The 19753-nt window shown below is 33.6% G+C and overlaps 3 protein-coding genes across 4 annotated transcripts; 2 read left to right on the top strand and 1 right to left on the bottom strand.

Annotated features, from left to right (window-relative positions):
* Positions 1 to 2567: 2567 nt before the first annotated feature.
* On the top strand, positions 2568 to 4067 carry LOC111995293 (serine/threonine-protein kinase-like protein At3g51990). Its single transcript, XM_024027210.2, has 3 exons — positions 2568 to 2798; positions 3151 to 3300; positions 3744 to 4067. The coding sequence occupies exons 1-3, from the start codon at positions 2718 to 2720 to the stop codon at positions 3801 to 3803; spliced, it is 291 nt and encodes a 96-aa protein (XP_023882978.2). The 5' UTR covers positions 2568 to 2717; the 3' UTR covers positions 3804 to 4067.
* A 2886-nt stretch (positions 4068 to 6953) lies between these two features.
* Positions 6954 to 9391, bottom strand: LOC112004557 (glycine-rich RNA-binding protein RZ1A). 2 transcript variants are annotated; one of them, XM_024036798.2, is made up of 4 exons: positions 9244 to 9391; positions 8108 to 8226; positions 7259 to 7803; positions 6954 to 7176 (listed from the first exon to the last, which is right to left on the bottom strand). In XM_024036798.2, exons 2-3 carry the CDS (start codon positions 8216 to 8218, stop codon positions 7279 to 7281), a joined length of 636 nt encoding a protein of 211 aa, XP_023892566.1. In that variant the 5' UTR covers positions 8219 to 8226; positions 9244 to 9391; the 3' UTR covers positions 6954 to 7176; positions 7259 to 7278. The 2 variants fall into 2 exon arrangements, with proteins under 2 accessions (XP_023892566.1, XP_023892565.1); XM_024036797.2 differs by having other exon boundaries at positions 8108 to 8229.
* Positions 9392 to 15219: 5828 nt separating this feature from the next.
* LOC111995971 (peroxidase 43) lies at positions 15220 to 17806 on the top strand. Its single transcript, XM_024027919.2, has 4 exons — positions 15220 to 15562; positions 15823 to 16005; positions 16127 to 16289; positions 17284 to 17806. Exons 1-4 carry the CDS (start codon positions 15347 to 15349, stop codon positions 17712 to 17714), a joined length of 993 nt encoding a protein of 330 aa, XP_023883687.1. The 5' UTR covers positions 15220 to 15346; the 3' UTR covers positions 17715 to 17806.
* Positions 17807 to 19753: the final 1947 nt, after the last annotated feature.

Consider the following 19753-nt stretch of genomic DNA (forward strand, 5'->3'; position numbering starts at 1 on the left):
CACATTCATCTATATTTATATAATATCTAAAAGTTGAAGCATAGTATCTATTATTGCTATACTTCGTTGAGCCACATCAATAGTAGCCATTTAGTCAAGTTCGGTTTACTTTAGTCCATTCAATCCACTTTGGTCTAGTTTGGCTCATTCAGTTCATTTGGTCCATTTCGTCCATTTTGGTGATGCTTTGAAAGTTTATGCAGAAAGAAGAGTTATTTCATTAACAATTATGTCACATTCTTAGCATAATGTTAGAAGATTCTTCATAAAATTACATTTTTTTGCTTCCTCTTTAGGTCATTCAAGATGTATAGAAAATGAACCATTTGTAATGAGCACTAGAAATAAATTCCAACCAAACAAATATATCGCCTTATATAATAATTGGATGTAAATGGTATTATATTCACATTTACTCATTCAATTGCCATGTAAGATGAAATGGACTGATCTCATTCCCTTGTTGTGCCTAATAGCCTAATAAATTATCATTTGTCTCAAAAGCTTAAGCCGTTAAGAAATGATGGTTTTAATCATTTAACCATTATTCTAACATATCCTTCCAAGGCTCAAGTTGGGTCTATCTTCTCTTTTATTTATGTATTCTTTTGGTTGGCAGTCACTTCAAGAAATTCAAAGAAGATATAAGGGGACATATAAATTGCAATCTTGCAGTAGTGAAGGGAAAGGATATTGCAGCAATAATGACATCAACAGCTGTGCAGAATGAAATTTTTGAAACCTTCCTCCGGAAGAGGAATCACCTGCACTCCTGTCAGATCCTGAAAGTCCTTGTTGATATCCACTGTCTTGGAGAAGTGGTTTTCCACGAGCTTTTGATCACAGTGAACTAAAAGTGATAACAAATGACTTTGATGATTATAATATTGTTAGGGAAGAGGATGGCATGAAAGTTTATCATGGGTTTTTGCAAGATATACCTGTTTTAGTCAAGTGTTTCTTAAAAACTGATGAGCGGTTTTGGTCAACGCTCAAGATACTTTCCCGGGTACGCCACCGCCATATCAGGAACATTTTTGGGTATTGCTGTGCTGATGATTCTGTGTTCTTGCTCTGTGATTGCTCATGTATGGATACTGTTGAAGTGAATTTGCAATGTAAGTATACCTTCTCTTATTGAAATCTAATATAACTCACTACCCCCAAGAAGACATATTGCTGTCTTCTGATGCTTTGTATTTGCTTAATAGATTGCCTATAAGAACCTTAGTAGTTACACCATAGATGACTGAATTATTAGTCACAATGCAATGCTATACATAACAGAGTATATATAGGAATTCTATCCCTATTCTAATTCTAGTAGGACCAGGAAACTTATCCTGCAAGTATAGGTTTACCATATCATGCTTGTGCTTTAAATTCTATCATGTATAGTCCTGCTCTCCTATTGATCAGAATTCTGGCATCAAGAGTTGTAAAAAAGACTAATTGGCAAAATAAGAAGGTGGGATAATTGGCCTTGTTGGTAGGGGTAATTGTAATTGACCTTGATTGATCATATATTGATTAAAATGTTGTAGTGACAGTTATGTGTTCTTGGTAGAACTGTTTCTCAGTTCAAAGTTCAAACTAGGAGGTGATATCCTTGTCAATTTAAGACCAATATGATTGGAATAGTTTATGAATTAATGAGTAAACCATTTAGCACTTATAATTTTGCACTCTTCAATGATGTGCCCCTTTGGACATATTTTTACTGGGCATGGTAACAAGTCAGTGACTGGATGACCTATATCCTCTCTTTTGGCTGCTTATTTTCCTTCTTGGCTTCATTCTGTCCCCATAAGTTTGTGCTTCCCCACAGTATTATTCTGTTTATTCAATGCTTGTCATTTTGTTTTTCTGAACTCCACTGCTTGGCATGTTACCCTTTTAAGCTTTAGAAGTTTGTAGGTGACGATTTGGCTAAGGTTTTTGGGTGGAATCAAGGTGGTGCGTTGCTCTAGAGATAGGTGGAAGCCTGCGTTACCTTCATGAGGAGTGTATTGATGGACCTATTGTTCACCTCTCTGTCTGTTCTGCTCATGTTGTAAATACTCAAGGTAACTCTGCAATGGTAAGTACGAAGTTTAATCTTCATAAGAAATTTGGATTTTGAGATTCTCATTTGTTATCTATCTGAAGCCTACAATGCTATCAAAGTCTCCACTGAAGTGAAAGTTCTATAAATTTTTCCTACTGTTAATTTTAGGCTTCACAACTTGTTGCAGGAAGTAGAATTTCTTGTACCACAATATTTTTTTATTGTCACAATTTCTTAGATAGAAACTGAACATCTGCCTTTGACATCTATTCTAGCTAGGCAACTTCACAACTGCTAAGTGGCTTTACTGATAAAATGTCCCCAAAAGAAGATTCACCAGCTGAGTAAGAAACCCTACTTAACTTTATCTTGAATCTTGCACTGGTATGTTTTACTTCAAAGTTATTCCTTACCACTCTAAAGAAGCTATTAATAATCATAGCAAAATATAACAACAACAACAACAATAATAATAAAATAAAATAAAATAAATCATATGATGGGCATTCTTAATAAATTTAAGGCCTTAAAGTTTCATGCTTAACAATTTATTTGTGCAAGTGGCATGCTATGTTTGTGACCTATAACTAACTATAGCAGTCTGATGTTTTGAAGATCCCAAAATCTTGAGGAAGATGGGCACCGCTATGTAGATGTTCATGATTATGGGATGTTCCTCCTTGAGCTCATAACCGGAAAGAGTGCTCGTTGTTTCCAAGCCGAAGGCAAGGGTCAGCCATTGGTCAACTGGGTAAGATCTTTAGGCCAACCTACAAGTAATAAATTAACCAAATATTTTAGTAGTTTGGTGTTTATGTAGGTTTTTTCATGGAAAGTGTGAATTTAGGGAAGTCACTTTGGATAAGTTTTCTAAAAATGTATTCCTTGAATAAGAAAATCAGAATAGGCCATTGGTAATCATCCTCTATGCCTGCTAGAATTATAATACGCACTGATCTTTGTTTGCAGAAGCTAAAGATTCTATTAATGTGTCTGAATTCATGCGTGTTAAGGACCTAGCTTTTAAAACTCAAGGGCATCATTTTCTTAAATTATACTAAACACTTGTGCAACTTCATTGATTTTTTCCTCTTGCAAAACAGGCCACTCCACTTCTAAAAAATGGTTCACTTAGCGAACTGATGGATCACAGATTAACGGATACTAGTGATATGGAGGTGGTTAATCATATGGCAAATGCTGCATTGTGCTGCCTGAAGAGTGTTAAGGGTCGCAGGCTTTCTATGAGTGAGGTAAGATATATAATATATGCTTTGAACATAGTTGTTCTCAGAAAGGTCCCCATTTCCATTGGCTGCTATGTTGTTTCATTTATTTAAAAATAAATAAATAAATAATTGGAACATAGGCTTCAATGGTAACATGTTAAAATGTGCGAGATAGAGAAATTGCAATTATCCAGCAAAGAAAAAATAGAAATAGAAACATTTGCCAACATTAAGAATGCCTTGAGTTGAAAAGATAAATGAGGCATGTGTTTTACTTGTTGAAAATTTAACAGCCTTTCCACAAGTTATCGGGTTCTACAAAAGTCATATCTCATTTCACATTTAGGAGCTGTGTAATTGGTTAGTTTGGTGTCTCTATAGAAGCATGAAAACTTTTCCTCCCCTTTTGCTGGTTTTCTATGACTTCTGTCTCTATAATCCAATGCTAATTAGAGTAACTTCTGCAGGTTCTGGCTGTGGTTCGTGGTGATGAGCTTGCATTATCAAAATACGGGTTTTCAGAATAAAATCTGTAGATTGTTCTTGTTACTTGTAATTCTAAAATTATTGGTATAGAGACTTAAAATTGTACTTATTAATAAAAGAGCAGATATAATGGACTTGCTGGTTATTCCTTTGTTGGGTTTTATAATGAATTGCTCATAGGTGCATTATCACAGTTTAGTATTAACAATCTGTATATTCATTTCCAGTGGCAATGTACAACTCAAAATGCAGGTAGAGATCTCATTAAATTCAACCATTTTGAGGGGATGGTCCATTGTTGCCTATGGCTATTTCTTTTTAGAGGAAATACAATTTGTCAAGAGATTTTTTTTTTTATTATTATTTATTTAAAATTTGGTTGCTTCCGTTGCTATCACGTTTGATTGTACAAAGAAATAATTCACTTGCCTCACCTGAAATTGATCTGGAAACAACAAACATTTTTTTTTTCTTTTCGGTATATCTCTCTAACTTTCAACTAGTGTGACAATACAAAAAACGCCCACCAATAGTTTCTCTGAAATTTGCTGCTTCAAGGGATTGCAATTTTGGAGGAACCAGCAGTTGAAGCCTGCTTAAGGATTGTCTCTGTAATTCTGTTTATAACCACCTACAATTCACTTGTTTGCCAAACAGGTTAGTCCACAGACTATTGATTAGGAGGCGATCTATTATCTCAGGCCCACGACTGCAACACAGGATGCTTTTGTAACTTCTTCCAGAAGAGATTATCCTCGATACAAAGAGCAGTTTGACATAGTTATTGGTTTCATTAGTGATTTGTGTCTCATCTACTTTTTTTTAATTCGATTTTGACGTTGAAATTGAAACAATCATCGATCAATATTTATTTTTCTGGTTTAACATGAATTATATATTTATAATACTTTCCAACAAAATACAAGACATTTTCTTACATAAAATGTATATAATGTTTTGGATGCATGCAACATCGCACTAACACAAAAATTCAAAAGATCTTGATCTCTTAGGAAACCCCCCACGTGTTGTAAGTGATGCATCCAAGACACTCGATACCACTCCTACATGGAGAACTTTCTGTTTGGTCTCCTACATAGAGAACTTTTTGTTTGGTGTAGCTCATGTTTTTGAAATTCTTGTTACGCTTGCATACTCTTTATTGCACACACTTTGAATTTGTGTTTTGAAAACACAATTTCTGTCCACATGGTAGTGTTTGGTGAGCGTGTAATAAGGATTAAGGAGAGTAAGATAATCATTACTTTTTGGCTTATTCAATTTACAAACTTATTTTTTCAAGACTAATAATAAATTATTGAAATAATTAAGACACATGTTGATTTACATTTTAAAATTCTTAAAACTTTCTTATTAAAATTTTCTCTAAATCGCTTAATAATGTTGATGAGTGCATTCGGCAAGCCCCACATCCAAGAAACTTTTTTCCCTCCTTTTTTTACAATACTATCAACAAATAAAGCAAAATCAGAAAACACTCATTAAAATGCACGCACAGTACACACGACAAAACTTAAAAGCAGATCCTACAAGGCTACTACATCTATTATTTATGCATAGCTACATAGCAAACATGTACTATATAACCCAAATTTTAACATTAACAAAAGAAATTACAGTGGATAAATACAATATTTTAAAATGAGTAATGTGACTTATTTTGAGAAATTTTTAGTAGAATTGTAAATGACATAGTAGTTTCAAACCTAATAAAACTTTGAAACGAGAAGATAATCACTCAACACAACATTTATCAAACAAAATAAAATAGCGTGGAGCATCAAAGTGAAGACTGTCTTTAGTAGCACAGGTAAGAAGAGGTAAAAGTGCAAACAAAACAAGAGACCACATATGATATATCTCATAACCATCCTAACAGCGCAATCACAGAAAGATGGCAAAAAAGATTTTTTCCATCCATCTTTTTTGAAACCCAGAACACAATTTGATAAAATTAACATCCACATAAGGGGGCATGGGAATGCATAACCAATTTACTGCGTTTGACAATACCCATGCTAAGGAATGATGCAGGATAGATTTTAGTAGATATGGAGACAAATCTATTAATGAGAGAAGATAAAAAGGAACATAAGGCATACAGATATATATACATGCATGACTCAGTATGCTTGCCATAGATCAAAATTTGCAATCCTTATCCAAACAAGGCCATCATTTTATGATTCTATGGGGAAAAAAATGAAAAAATTCCACAGCATTGAAGAATGAAGTTCCTTGCTTAGAGGATTCACAAAGGACTAGGGGCAACGGCAGCATCTTCAATATAAAATTTATAAGCGAACCCACCCTCAAAGTGAAACAGAACCAATACAGGAAACCATAACTGACTTACGAACCACTATCCGTTGTGAAAGAAACAGCCATTTATCTGGATCTCACGAAACAAGAACCAAGAGAAACATAACCATTTATCTGGATCTCAAGAAACAAGAACCAAGAGATGACACGCATCTAGGAAACACAAGGGGATAACAAAAATCTTCCATCACCAAGAAGGGCATTCCAGAAGAAAGAACCATAGGAGAAAAAAAATTATGAGCAAACAGTTGCTGCATTCACCAAGAACTCCAACACAACCTGTCACGTGTTTACAAAAAATGGAACTCTCCATCAGTGCGCCATGCAGAAGATGAGTGTGGCTTATGTTGAATTAAATTGTAGATGGCCTGTTGCGGGCGAAAACACTGACAATTTAAAAACTAAAAACCATACATGTCCAATTAGCAACAAAGTAACCCAATCATGTATCCATAAAGACCATAAATAGCGAAGCACCCTGCCAAAAGGTTAATAACATTAATATAGCACATAGAATAATTTAAGAACTAGCATGCACATGTAATTAAGATAAATATATTACCCGCTTGACTCCTGTTTTTAGTAAGATACTGAAACAGGGTAGCCAAAATGGGCATTTACTTCTAAAACCGCTTCTACTTCCCAAGTGAAAAGAAGCAAACTCCCAATGACATACCCTTGAATCGATCCTCCGAACACACATCCAACCAAACAACCTTCCCATTTTGCAATTGCCTATGAGAAATGATCAATGAGGATTGGGCAGCAATTATGGTGTTTGCAATTCTATGCATGAAAGTCACAAGATATCCAGCAGCAATAATGGCATTCACAGACTACAAGACCAATTTCCAAAGTGCATGTCAAGCAAGCATAATATCCCATCGAACCAAAACATCGAAATGAGCATTTTTGGAACACAAAACAGGTGAATATTCGTGCCAATGTTTGCACTTCAAACTACTGATATACTAGATGAATCCACCAAGACAATTTTCATAAGAATGTATCCAGCAAAAGGAAACTTGGAACGCTTTAAAGACAGTAGCTGCGGCACCACCAGTTCCAAAGCTGCAATAGCAAAATGACATAATTCAGTTACAACCAAAGTAAGCGCAAAATACATGCAAAGTTCAATATATATGGTACATACCAGAATCAGAAGCAGTCACTCTATCCAGAGCGGAAACCTCCTCCGCCACCACGGCGTTCATAAGGACCTCCACGGTCACGGCTGTATCGATCTGCTCCAGAACTTGCACGACTACCAGAATCCCTGCTGCGCCCACTAGACCGATCTCCATTTCGGTCAGGACCATAACGCCCACTCCCACCGCCACCACCACCACCAGACCTATCATCCCTACCACCATACCTGCCCCCGCCTCTAGAGCCTTCACTTGGACACTCCCTAGCAAAATGGCCAGGCTTCCCACACTTAAAGCACTCCCCACCATTAGATCCACGCCCACCTCCATAGTCACGACCTCTGTCACGATCACGACCTCGGTCACGGTTGCGGTCACCATCATAATCTCTACCTGAACCTTGGTGAGGCTGAGCTTTATCAACAGTAATAGTTCGCCCATCTAATTCCATTCCATTCATTTCATCAATAGCTTCTTCCATTGCTTTCTTATCATCAAAAGTGACGAACCCAAATCCACGAGAACGCCCAGAGAACTTGTCAACAACAACCTATTATTAGAGAAAAGGTATCTTATCCATCAGAATCTCAATGATGCCCATCAAACCTCAACAGTAATTCACATATGAAAGTTGAACAGTTCAATAAGTTCTTGTTAAAACAATATAAAATCTATTTTATGATTTTAGACCAACAAACATGTCTTCTGTGGGCAAAGAAAAAAGAAGAAGAAACCATAATCAATTTGAAACATACTCATCAAAAGCAAAAGAGGATAAAACAAAATTTCATACGAGAAAAATGAATTAAAAAATAGAAATAATAAGCACACAAGCATAATAAAGGGTTCGTTACCTTTGCTTCAAGAAGCTTTCCAAACTTGTCAAATGCATCTTTTAGACCTCTATCTGATGTTGACCATGAGAGGCCACCAATAAAGCAGCGGTATTCTATCTCCTCTGACATATTTTTAACTGCTTTTTTTTTTTTTTTTCCATTTCAGATAACAAAAAATAGGCAAGTAAAGCTTAGACTGTTCAATTAGCATTAGTAATTATGCAATCTACATACATACGTAGACTGAAATTGCCTCACACAAATCATAACCAGACAGTACAACCCACTATTTCTACTTAAGCATATCAAAGAAAAAAAAAATAGTCTCTCCCAAGAGTTAAGAACAATAAGCAATAATCAGTAACTAGATTTGTACAAATAAAATAAAACATTCGCAAATCAGTACCATACTCTTCTTTTATATAACAATTCCATATCATCAAGACAAAGATACGGGCCATTCTCCTTCAGCTTCCACGGCTAACTTCAACTCTACCTAATTATAACCATATATGGTAAATGACCAATGGGCAAAACTTAGGTACAGTTCCTTGTATGCTGTACCTTCGATTCCCTGATTGAATTCAACCCCACAAAAGCATTGACCAACGCAACGAAAACAGTATTAACTTTTCCAACAACAATTAAATTCAACCATGTGGTTTATCCATCAATACAATTATATGACTAAATTCAATTGGCAAACCTAAGTTACAACACCAAAGTAACTGTACTTAAATTTTATCCACGACCCATGTCCTTACACTTCAATTTTACACAAGTTAATCAAGTTTTAAGATATTACTATCAAATCTACATCTTTGGAACTTTCAAAAAAGTTAAACAAATACAAAAAAAAAAATATATATATATATATATATTAAAAAGAAGCACCCAAAAACCCTTACAAATATGCCCAATAGAGCATAATTTTAACCTAATTAATTATCCACAAAATACCCAAAGTAATTAGAGGTTTGTGTAAACGAAACCCTAATTATCCACAGCAACAAAAGCTTCAATTTTTATTTGTTCCGAAAATAAATTAAAATCGTAAACATAAATCTCGGAAACACAATTACGAATAATAGATCCGTACCAATTACTTCGCAGACAAGTAACAAAAGAAAAGAGAAAAGGAGGAATCGGCATACCTGTAGAAACGAAGGGTTAGATCTGAAAATTCGGCGGAGAGAAAGAGAGAAAGAGAGAGAGCGGCGAAAAGCGAGTGTGTGTGCGTGTCGAAGTTGAAGTAGCGTTAACTTTGCGAAGTAGAAATATAGAATAGAATTAGGGTGTAGAAGACCTGACCTGGTCTTTTTATATTACAGCTATTACTTCTTTTTCTTTTTCATTTTTCTTTTTTGGGCTTTTGGGCTTTTAGGTGGGGTTGATTGATTACGGGCTTTATTGGGCTGATATGGATTTTGGGGTCATGACTCAAGAGTATACAAATTAAATAAGGAGAATTGGGGAATCAAGTGGGCTAAATGAGAATATAAATGGGTAAGTTCAAAAATCTTTGGGCCGTTTGCTGTTTGGTTTGTAAAATGTATTCCTACGGAAATTCATTATATTATATCCTATGAAATTTTTACCACCTACTTGGTGTGGTTTAGTAGTAAGAAACTCCTATAAGTATAACCCATCATACATGCGAGTTCGGGAAGTTATGGGTTTAAGTTGTGGCATGTCCCATTTTTACTTGGACGATCCCACACCATACAAGAGTAGGGTTTAAGTTGGTGGGGGGACAGTGAACACAAGTGCGATCTCTTTTTATCTTTAATACAAAAAAATATATTCTTTGAAATCTTTCAATTCTTGAAAATATAGAAGTCTTAAGTTTAGTTTGTTGGTGAAATTCCTGGAAGTGTGTAGCTGTAGAATACTAAAAAATTTCTATTTGTGCTTTATTTTGATTTAAATAGTTCTAAGGAGATGCGGGCATGAGAATGTTGCTGCCGTTCACGTTTTAAAAGTTTTCTTGTTTTTGTGATTCTGAGTTCATTTCTTGTGTTGTGTTTGGGAGATATTTGTAAACAGAACTTATACTCATAAAAGAAGATTGTCCAACAAGCTTTCCAATAACACCAAACTCACACGAATTAGATATCATTTAACTTAAAAGGTCAAAATTTCCAACTCTTGTATGGAAAACGAGCTACAAATCATAATATTTCTTTTAGTGTTCGTTTGGAAATAGCTTATTTAGTTGAAATTGAAAACTTTTTACTGAAAATACTGTAGATTAAACTAAAAGCTAGCTAAAATAGTACAGTGAACCCCGTAAATAGTACAAAAAAATGTAATGGGACCCATGAATAGTAGCAAAAATAAGCTAAATAGTAACAAAAATAAACTAAATAGTAAAAAAAAATTGTCTTTTTTTAGCCAATGTCAAACACAACCTTATTTTCACAACTTATTGTCTACGTTATGTTCAATATTCCTAAATGACTACTCATTTTTAGAGAAAAAAAAATATTTATGTTTTAGTCCAACATTCACTTCAATCAGGCAGTTGGATTTTCAGTCAAAATTGATTAACCCCAATCAAACTTAGTCAAATATTGTATTTTGCAATAAATTTTTTAGCCAATTTGCACCTGGAGCATTCTCATTAGGAGAGGAAAAACCTAATTTTTATCCCTTTTCTCTGCCTCTCTCTTGCACATTTTCTCCTCTCTCCACCATTGCAATTGTCTCTACTCTTAGATTGGATATGAGATCCAGTCAAGTAGATTTGGGTTGTTGCGGTGGTCGCAAATTGGTTGTGGTGGGCTAGCATTGTTGTGGTCACAAATTGGGTTGTCATGGTCGGGGTGGGTCATTGGTGGTGTTGGTGGTCATCAACGTGGTTTGGTACTAGGTCAAGGGTGGATTTGGTTTTGGATTTTGGTGGCAGCAATGGCAATAGATTTGGAAATGAGGTGGTAGTGTGTTTTTTGTTTAGTTACTATTATTGGTGCAGGTAGAAAATAGATTATTTTAATGTGATGTAATGCAAAATAAAAATTAAGACATAGAGCTTGTTAAAAGTGGGTATTTAAAATAGATAAGAAAAAAATTGTGTTTTGTTGAGCTAAAATAAAATGTACTTTTTTTGTTCGATTAACAAGTGCCCTTAGGACATTTATTAATAGACCATTTTAAGAAAGTTTTTATGCCACTTTCATGAGAAATATAAAAAGCTTTAAAAAAAATTAGTTACTTTTTTATTTTATCATAAAAATTTCTAAAAAATTTCATAAATAAATGAGAGTTTGTTAACTTTTTACCTTTTTCTTTTATCATTTCCAGATGAGAATCTTATAAAACAAAGCCATTATAGAGCATTAGCATCCAGTTTCTAGAAAATGTCTAGTTTTACTATCTCAAAATTTACTTTATCTATTATACTGTGGGATACAGAAATTTAATAAGGTAATAGCGCCACGTGTCACATCCGAGGCCGAGGAGACCGATGCATTTCCAAGGAGTCGATACCCTTGGACGGCAAGGCCAGGGAAGTAAGCCTTGGCCACGTCAATGGCATATTACCAGAGAAGGTCACATTGTAGAGGAAGAGCTTTCAAAAGGGGATTAGTCCTAACGTGTCTAAAGGGATGGTAGCTGCCACCACATTTATTGAACTCCACCAAACCCTTTGGCTGCATATATGCGGAGAAAACCTCTGAACAATGCTGTCTTGATTGCCGCAACTCACATAAGATTTGGGAAGACGTCTGATAAGACAAACACTCAAATAATGACCTACATGATCAATAAATTGAGGGTCAAGATCAGCTAAAAGAGGCTATGTAATGTAAGAGATCCTCTAGGGAGAAGGAAGAGGTTCATCTGAGAATTTGTAAAAAGAAAAAGATTATAGCACTAAAAACTATTATTATAATCAAGTCTAAGAGAAATATATCCAGGAACTACTCTCCTCGGACTTTGCCGATGAAGGATTTTTTCGCAAAAAACCTATTTTTCCTTTATTTTACTCCAATCTTTAATCCATTGTGAGCGTTGTCCAATTTAGTGAAACCTAATTTTTAGCCCACTCTCTATAAATTCTTTGTATTGGGCTATTTGGGTCTGAATCTTTTTACCTTTTGAGCATAGGATCCAAAAACCGCCTATACATATACCATATTATTTTACAATACACCCAATATCCCCACATTTATTTTACTATAGAACACATTAAAATAATATATCTATATAATAAAATAATAAAACCCAAAACCCAATAAAATATTATTTTAAAATTATACCATCTTGCTACAATAGTTTTTAAATGTATGATACTACTATAGCTCAATTGTAAATTTTTTTACAATTAGCATGCTTGGTAATACTTCCTTTTTGGGGTTTGATGCTAAAATATAGCATTTTAGGAGTTTTACATGTGCGGATGGTGATGCTCTAAATACGTAGTTGACCTTAGCCATTATACATAGTTGACTTGCTAACTTAAATTTGATTTCTCTCTATTTTTGTGCCTAAGCAAAGAAATATTTTATGAATATTGATAAGAAACAAACTATTTTACAAAAAATTTTACAAATTACTGATGTGGTGAGTGATTATTGGTAAATGAAAAAATAATATTAATAGTGAATCTAGATGAAAACTAATAAGAGGTTAGCCAAATTAACATTTTATTAAAATATTATAAAATAATTTGTGACTATAGCATTACTCATATTTTATGAGATGAATAAGGGAGCAATTTGGAACGCATTCGAGAGTAGACAGAAAAGTAGATGGATTGAAAGAGAGTAGAAACAGAAAACCATATCTCTAATTGCAGCTTGTTTGGTTTCTAATTCCCACTACACATGTCAAGGTTAACATTTAGCTGACTATTTTGTTTTTGCTTTGTTTTTTGATATTTTTGTGTGTGTTTGGGAATTCCGTTTTGCGATTCCCAGCGTTCACGTCTGCGTTTTCAACTTTTTTTTCCCCCAGCCGTGATTGTTGACTTTGGGGTGTGAATAGTGCACACACAGTAACTTTTTCAGCAACTTTTTAGTCACGAGACCCACAAACTTCACTTTTAAGCAACTATTTCATTAAAAATGGGTCCCACGGTACTTTTCACACATTTAAAAATTATTTTGCTACAGTGTTTTCAGTTTTTAGTTTTCAGCAGTATCCAAACGGACTCTTAGATAACTAGATTTCAGTTTCGTGATTGGCATCTTCCCTTTTTTACCATAGTATTCACATTGGAGTGTGCGGTGTGCACACGGAATGCACAAAATAAGGTGTGCCAATGCCAGGGACGGAGTTAGGACTTAGAGTTGGGAGGGGGGGGCAAAAGTATAAACAAATTATTTTTTGAAACTCCAAGTAAGCATTTATTTAGAAGAGAAATGCTATATTCACAATATTTTCATTACATTTTCACAATAAATCGTAAGTGATAGGTTATTATTAGTTGTTATGAGTGAGCTAAAAAGTAATTTAAGTTGTGGATTCAAATTAGAACCAATAAAAACTTACTGCATGTGATTTGTTGTAATTAAAAATGTTGTAGACGTAACACTTCTCAATTTAGAAAGTTAAGCTTTTTTTTTTTTTTAATACTTTTTTTTTGGGTGTCTTGTGTGTTGTCAAATGTGTGTGGGTGTTCATTTAGACTAGTTAGAATTGGCTTAAGAATTATTTTATTTTATTTTATTTTTTATTTGTGTCTTGCGTGGGTTTGTTTTGGGGTGTTGTTTGGGCTTAAGTTTGTTATTAATAAATTTTGTTGTTAAGCTTGTTAAATTTATTTCAAATTTTATATCAATAAAATTTATTATAGCCTTTAAAAAGATCAATAATATTGTTGAAAGGGCAATGTGCAAATTTTTTGAAACAAATTGCTAAAATTAATACACACACACACACACACACATATATATACACTAAAAAAATTTGAAAAAATTTAGGGGGGCCCACTGCCCCCCAGTCCAACTATAATTCCGTCACTGGTGCAACTATCATTGTCCAAGCCCAATATATCTAAAACTACGTACCTTAAAATAATATAAGAAATGTCTTTTAGAAGAAAAGAAAATGCGATGAGCGCCTTATTATATACACTTTCATACACCCTTAAATTGTACGTAAATCATGACTTGAAAAATAGGTGAAAATATTTTCAGGAAAGGAAAATATTTTCTAGTATTTGGTTGCATTTTAAAAATTATATTAGAAAACAATTTTCAGTGTTTGGTAATATTCTGAAAATGCTATTTTCCTACAAATTTTTCATACTTTCTCAGCCATTTTCTTAACTTCCAAACAAATTTTTTATCAGAAAATCCACCACCACCCACAGAAAATCCACCACTATCCATACAAAACCCACCACCACACAACACAGAAACCACCAAAACGCCACCACCCACACCACCACAACAACAACAACAACAAAATCAGAGATCAAAGAGATCAAGCAGATCGACGAGAAAGCAGATCGGCGATCAAGCAAATCGGCGACGATCAGACATGGTTCAAAAGGGAGAGGGAGATCAAGAAAGAGAGAGATCGGTGGCGCAAACTGAGAACTCGACAATGGGATGGCTCGACGACGTGATCTCACCACTGCGTCTGGGGTTGGGCCACTGCTCACTCTCCCTACTCTCTCTTCTTTCTCTCTCTCTTTGTTGTTCTGCTGCGTCTGTGAGTCCTTCTTTCTCTTTCTCTTTCTCTCTTTGCGTGTCTGTGAGTTCCGGAAGTGATTTGAAGGTAAAATAAAAACATAAATGTTTTTACAAGGTTAGAGGGCATATTTTATGGTCAACGGAAATGATTTTCTATTTGACCCAATTTTCCTTACACACCCAAACACCCTCAAGTGTGTAAAATGTTTTCTTGATTTTCTTTACTACTGAAACAAACACAGCCTTAATTGCATGAACTAATGTGTGTCAATGTTTGTATAAATATATATATATAACAGGTGCATGAACTAGTTTTTACCCGAAAAGAAATGATACGTGTAGACTGTAAAAAGGAAAAGCTTGATGAGCTGAGAACTTACTTAAAAGTTAAAAGAAACAAAAAAGTAAGCATAGGAAAGAGACAAAGCACATGCATATTAGTTGACACATTGCCATCATGTATCCTCAAAGCTGTCAACATCCTCAAAGCTGTCAACTTATTAAGAACCACTGAGGTTCAGGTTTCGTCTCTCACATAACTCTGAACCCCTATTATTTTTCTTCCTATATATAGCTCTCCTTTACTCGGCCCTCTTCATTTCTTAACTCATCCATGATTTTACAATCATCATTCATGGGGATTCTCTTGGTTATCATAGTAACATTTTTTATTGGGACTTGTGATGGACAACTGGCTTTTCGTTTCTACGCACAAACATGCCCAAATGCTGAGTCTATAGTTCTCTCTGTAGTTCAAGATGCCATTGCCAGAGATCCTACTATGGCTGCTGCCTTGCTTAGGCTCCACTTCCATGACTGCTTTGTTGAGGTTTCTCTCTCATACATACACACATATTCCACGTTTCCCAACAGCTTTTTACTCAAGCTTTTTAGCTTATTTATTATTTATCATTATTTTTCTTACAACAAGTTAAGAGGGAGATTCAAACCTCGGTTCAGTGCTACTGAGATAAAAAAAGTTATCCACAACTTATTTACTATATTTTAACCAATATTTAATAAATAAGATTTTAGCAAAAACTATACATATTGATTGATTGATGGAAATGATTTTGATGGCATGAATAGGGGTGTGATGGTTCGATTTTGGTCGACAATGGACTAACTTCTGAGAAACGAGCATCGCCACACCAAGGCGTTAGAGGGTTTGAAGAGATAGAGAAAGCCAAAGCAAAATTGGAAAGTGTGTGTCCAGGAGTGGTTTCTTGTGCAGACATAGTGGCTTTAGCCGCTCGAGATGCTGTAGCCTTGGTACAATTTTTTGATACAAGAATAGGGATTTCTTTAATTTTGTGAATTTTTTTCATTTTTATTTTATGCTATAGTAATTAATATGGAGTATTTAGTATAGTAATATTTATTTTGTGTGTAGGTAAATGGACCAGGATACCAAGTTTTAACAGGCAGAAGAGATGGCCGGGTTTCCAATATTGAATTGGCAGCTGCTATGCCGGATGTGAATGATTCAATTCAGCAACTTAAGGCCAAGTTTTTTGAGAAGGGACTCACAGAGAAAGACTTGGTGCTTCTTAGTGGTATGTATATATGACAGTATGAAAATTATGCCTCTCTCTCTCTCTCTCTCTCTCTCTCTCATGCAGTTCAAATGACACTATGGTTGGTGAAAACTTAAACTGATATGAACAAAGATTTTTTTTTTTCTTTCTATTTTTCTTTCTTTTCTAACTAATAACACTGAAAAAAGTTGTCTGGTAAAATAAATCTTAGGATTCTTATCCTTAATGACTGTGCTAAGGAGTAAGGACACAAATTTAAGAGTCAGTTGTAGTGCACAATTTCCCAAAAAGGGAACACCTTGTTCGTTGTTACTCTCAACAAAGGGTTGATGTGTGTATTTTTCTTGATATCTATGTTTAATATAACTTTTTGGCCGGTGTCCTAAAATACACGTGTAGGCTAAAGAGCGATAAATACTCATGATATATAATATATATTTTTCAAAAAAAAAAATTTGTCAACAATTCATTGGTTACAGCTACAGGCATAAATTCAATGTTTTTGTGTATTTTTCTTGATGTTGGGGACAAAATGACCCTAATTTTTTATAAATATATTGTATTATAAGAATGTTTTTTGGAGTTATTTATTTTACGGTTGTTAATATAATTTATTATAATTGAAACATCATGTTAACTTATAATCATCATTGATATTATTTTATTATACGATAAATTCTATTTACACTTTCTGAGATTTTAGCTACCTAAAAGTTTTCAAAACTAATCAATTTGTTCTTTAAAGCCTTTTTTTTTTTTTTTTTTTGAGCTACCTAAAGGCAATTTAATCTCTAAAACAGTTAAGAAAAAATAACTAATTGTTTATGAACTAAATTGGCTTTAGAAACCAGATTGGTTAGTTTTAAAAAGTTTTGAACCTGGTTGGTATTAGTCCAAATTTCAGAGTATGTTAGTAGAATTTAACCTTTATTATATACTAATAACAAGAAGTTAACAATCTTATTGTAATGATTATCTTGGTACTGACCCCCTTTTGTATTAAAACTTTCAGCTGCACATACAATTGGAACCACAGCGTGCTTCTTCATGAACAAACGGCTTCACAACTTTTTCCCAAATGTAGAAGGAGTCTCGTCTGATCCATCTATCAACCCTACTTTCCTTCCAGGCTTAGAGGCCAGGTGCCCTAAAGATGGAGATGTTAATGTAAGGTTGGCAATGGATGTTGGGAGTGAACAATTATTTGACATCAATATTTTGCAAAACATTAGGAACGGTTTTGCTGTGCTTGCATCAGATGCTAGGCTCAATGATGATGTGACAACCAAGAGTGTAATAGATTCCTACTTTAGTTTACCCAGTCCATTGTCTGTACAAGCTTTTGAGGTTGATTTTGCTGATTCCATCGTCAAAATGGGTCGGATTGGTGTTAAGACAGGTTTTCAGGGAGAGATTAGGCGGGTGTGTTCATCTTTTAATTGAATACTATATGTCAATCAATAAAGAAAAATGAATGTAATAGAAGGATTTTTATATGTATAAATAGCAACAATAGAAGGAATGTTTTGATTTTATATATGTGAATGTGGTTGATAATTGTTCTTTTTATGTGAGTAGCTGTACATCTTTACTATAGTGGTCCATTTGGGATTTTTTTTTCTCTCTCCAAAATAAAAAGGCTAGAAGGGCAAGGGAATCTAAACAACACTGGTTTTTTTTTTTTTTTTTCACTTATAACAAATGAGGTAAGGGATTCAAACCAATATTTTTCTTACAGTGCAAATTAAAAGTACAAGGAATTTATTCATTTGGCTAAAATTTTAAGGGTTTTTATTTTATATATATATATATATATATTGCATTTTATCTAATAAAAATAATATTTAAATAGAAATGAGAAAGGATAGAGAATAGAGAATAGAGAATTTGATATTGGCCAATGTATAAACAAATGAATTTTTAAAATTAGAAAAATTTCTTTATCTTTCAAAATTTTGCAAAAATATGAGTTTAGGGGTAGATCATTTTTAATAAATTTTTTTCATAACATATTTTATGACCGTGGAAAGTCTAGAATAACAGCAATATTCAACTATATATTTTATAATTCTTAAAGTAACAAATTTAAAAAATAAAATTGTATGAGTATAGGTTCATATGAGAATTAATAATAACTTATTAATTCAATGATAATAAAACTAAAGTTTTGTTCTCAAATTTTTTGAGGTCAGCTATTGTTCTTCAATAATTAATAATAACTTAATATTTCAATCAATATAGTCAAGAATCTTATAGCCACCCTGTAGCTCAACTAGCATATTTTCATGATATTTTCAACGGAAAAGTCTATGATTCAAATCTCATTCCTTAACCATCAAATTTATTTTTTATTTTAAAAAAAATTAACCAATATAAAATATATTGTGAAAATTATTATATATATAATATTACCCTTTTTTATGGATAGCTCATAAAAGTAAAAATTATATGAGTTTAGTTAACTCAACTAATAAAGTATGGTGTAGACATAGATCATAAAATCAAATCACATTTTTTTTATCGTAGAATAAGTCTATAAGAGATCTGGAATTAAATTTAATTTAAACCCCACCTACATTAAAAATTAATTAATAGCTGGACATGACGATAAAGAATGTAACAATTATCATAATGGAGCATTAAATGGTATCATTTCTAAGACAAAAATAAATAAATTAAAACTGCAAAAAAAATAATTAATAATTAAAGTTATGGCCACCCTATTACGTGCAAGTAGGTTTCAATAAATAAAAAGAAAGAAGATTCAGCCAAAAAAAAAAAAAAGACAAAAGGTTAGGTCAATTGGTCTTTGTCAAAGCCAACTTGAGTGGTAGTAGAGGAGATTCTGGATCTGGAATATTGCTGAAGATCGATGCCCTTTCACTACCACATCGTTGAAAAACTTGTGCTACTTTTTCCTTATCGGCTTTATATCCGTGTGGGATCAACATGCCAATATTCTACTATTTTATTTTTATCAATGTAAATGAGATTTTCTTGGATTTTCTAAAAAGTAATTAGTCTTACTTCATAAAATTTGTACTTTGTGTTCTCTTATTATTGTGTTGTGATCATTATACTCCATCACCATGTATATAATGTCAAAGCCAACTTGAGTGGTAGTAGAGGAGATTCTGGATCTGGAATATTGCTGAAGATCGATGCCCTTTCACTACCACATCGTTGAAAAACTTGTGCTACTTTTTCCTTATCGGCTTTATATCCGTGTGGGATCAACATGCCAATATTCTACTATTTTATTTTTATCAATGTAAATGAGATTTTCTTGGATTTTCTAAAAAGTAATTAGTCTTACTTCATAAAATTTGTACTTTGTGTTCTCTTATTATTGTGTTGTGATCATTATACTCCATCACCATGTATATAATATTCGTAATACTACATCAATTGAAATCGTGTTTTAAAAACATTATTTTACTTGAGATTACGAAATTCTGTTTAAAACACAATTTCTCGATTAT

The sequence above is a fragment of the Quercus suber genome, unplaced genomic scaffold, assembly GCF_002906115.3.
Source record: "Quercus suber isolate HL8 unplaced genomic scaffold, Cork oak 2.0 scaffold_292, whole genome shotgun sequence".
Classification (NCBI taxonomy): Eukaryota; Viridiplantae; Streptophyta; class Magnoliopsida; order Fagales; family Fagaceae; genus Quercus; species Quercus suber.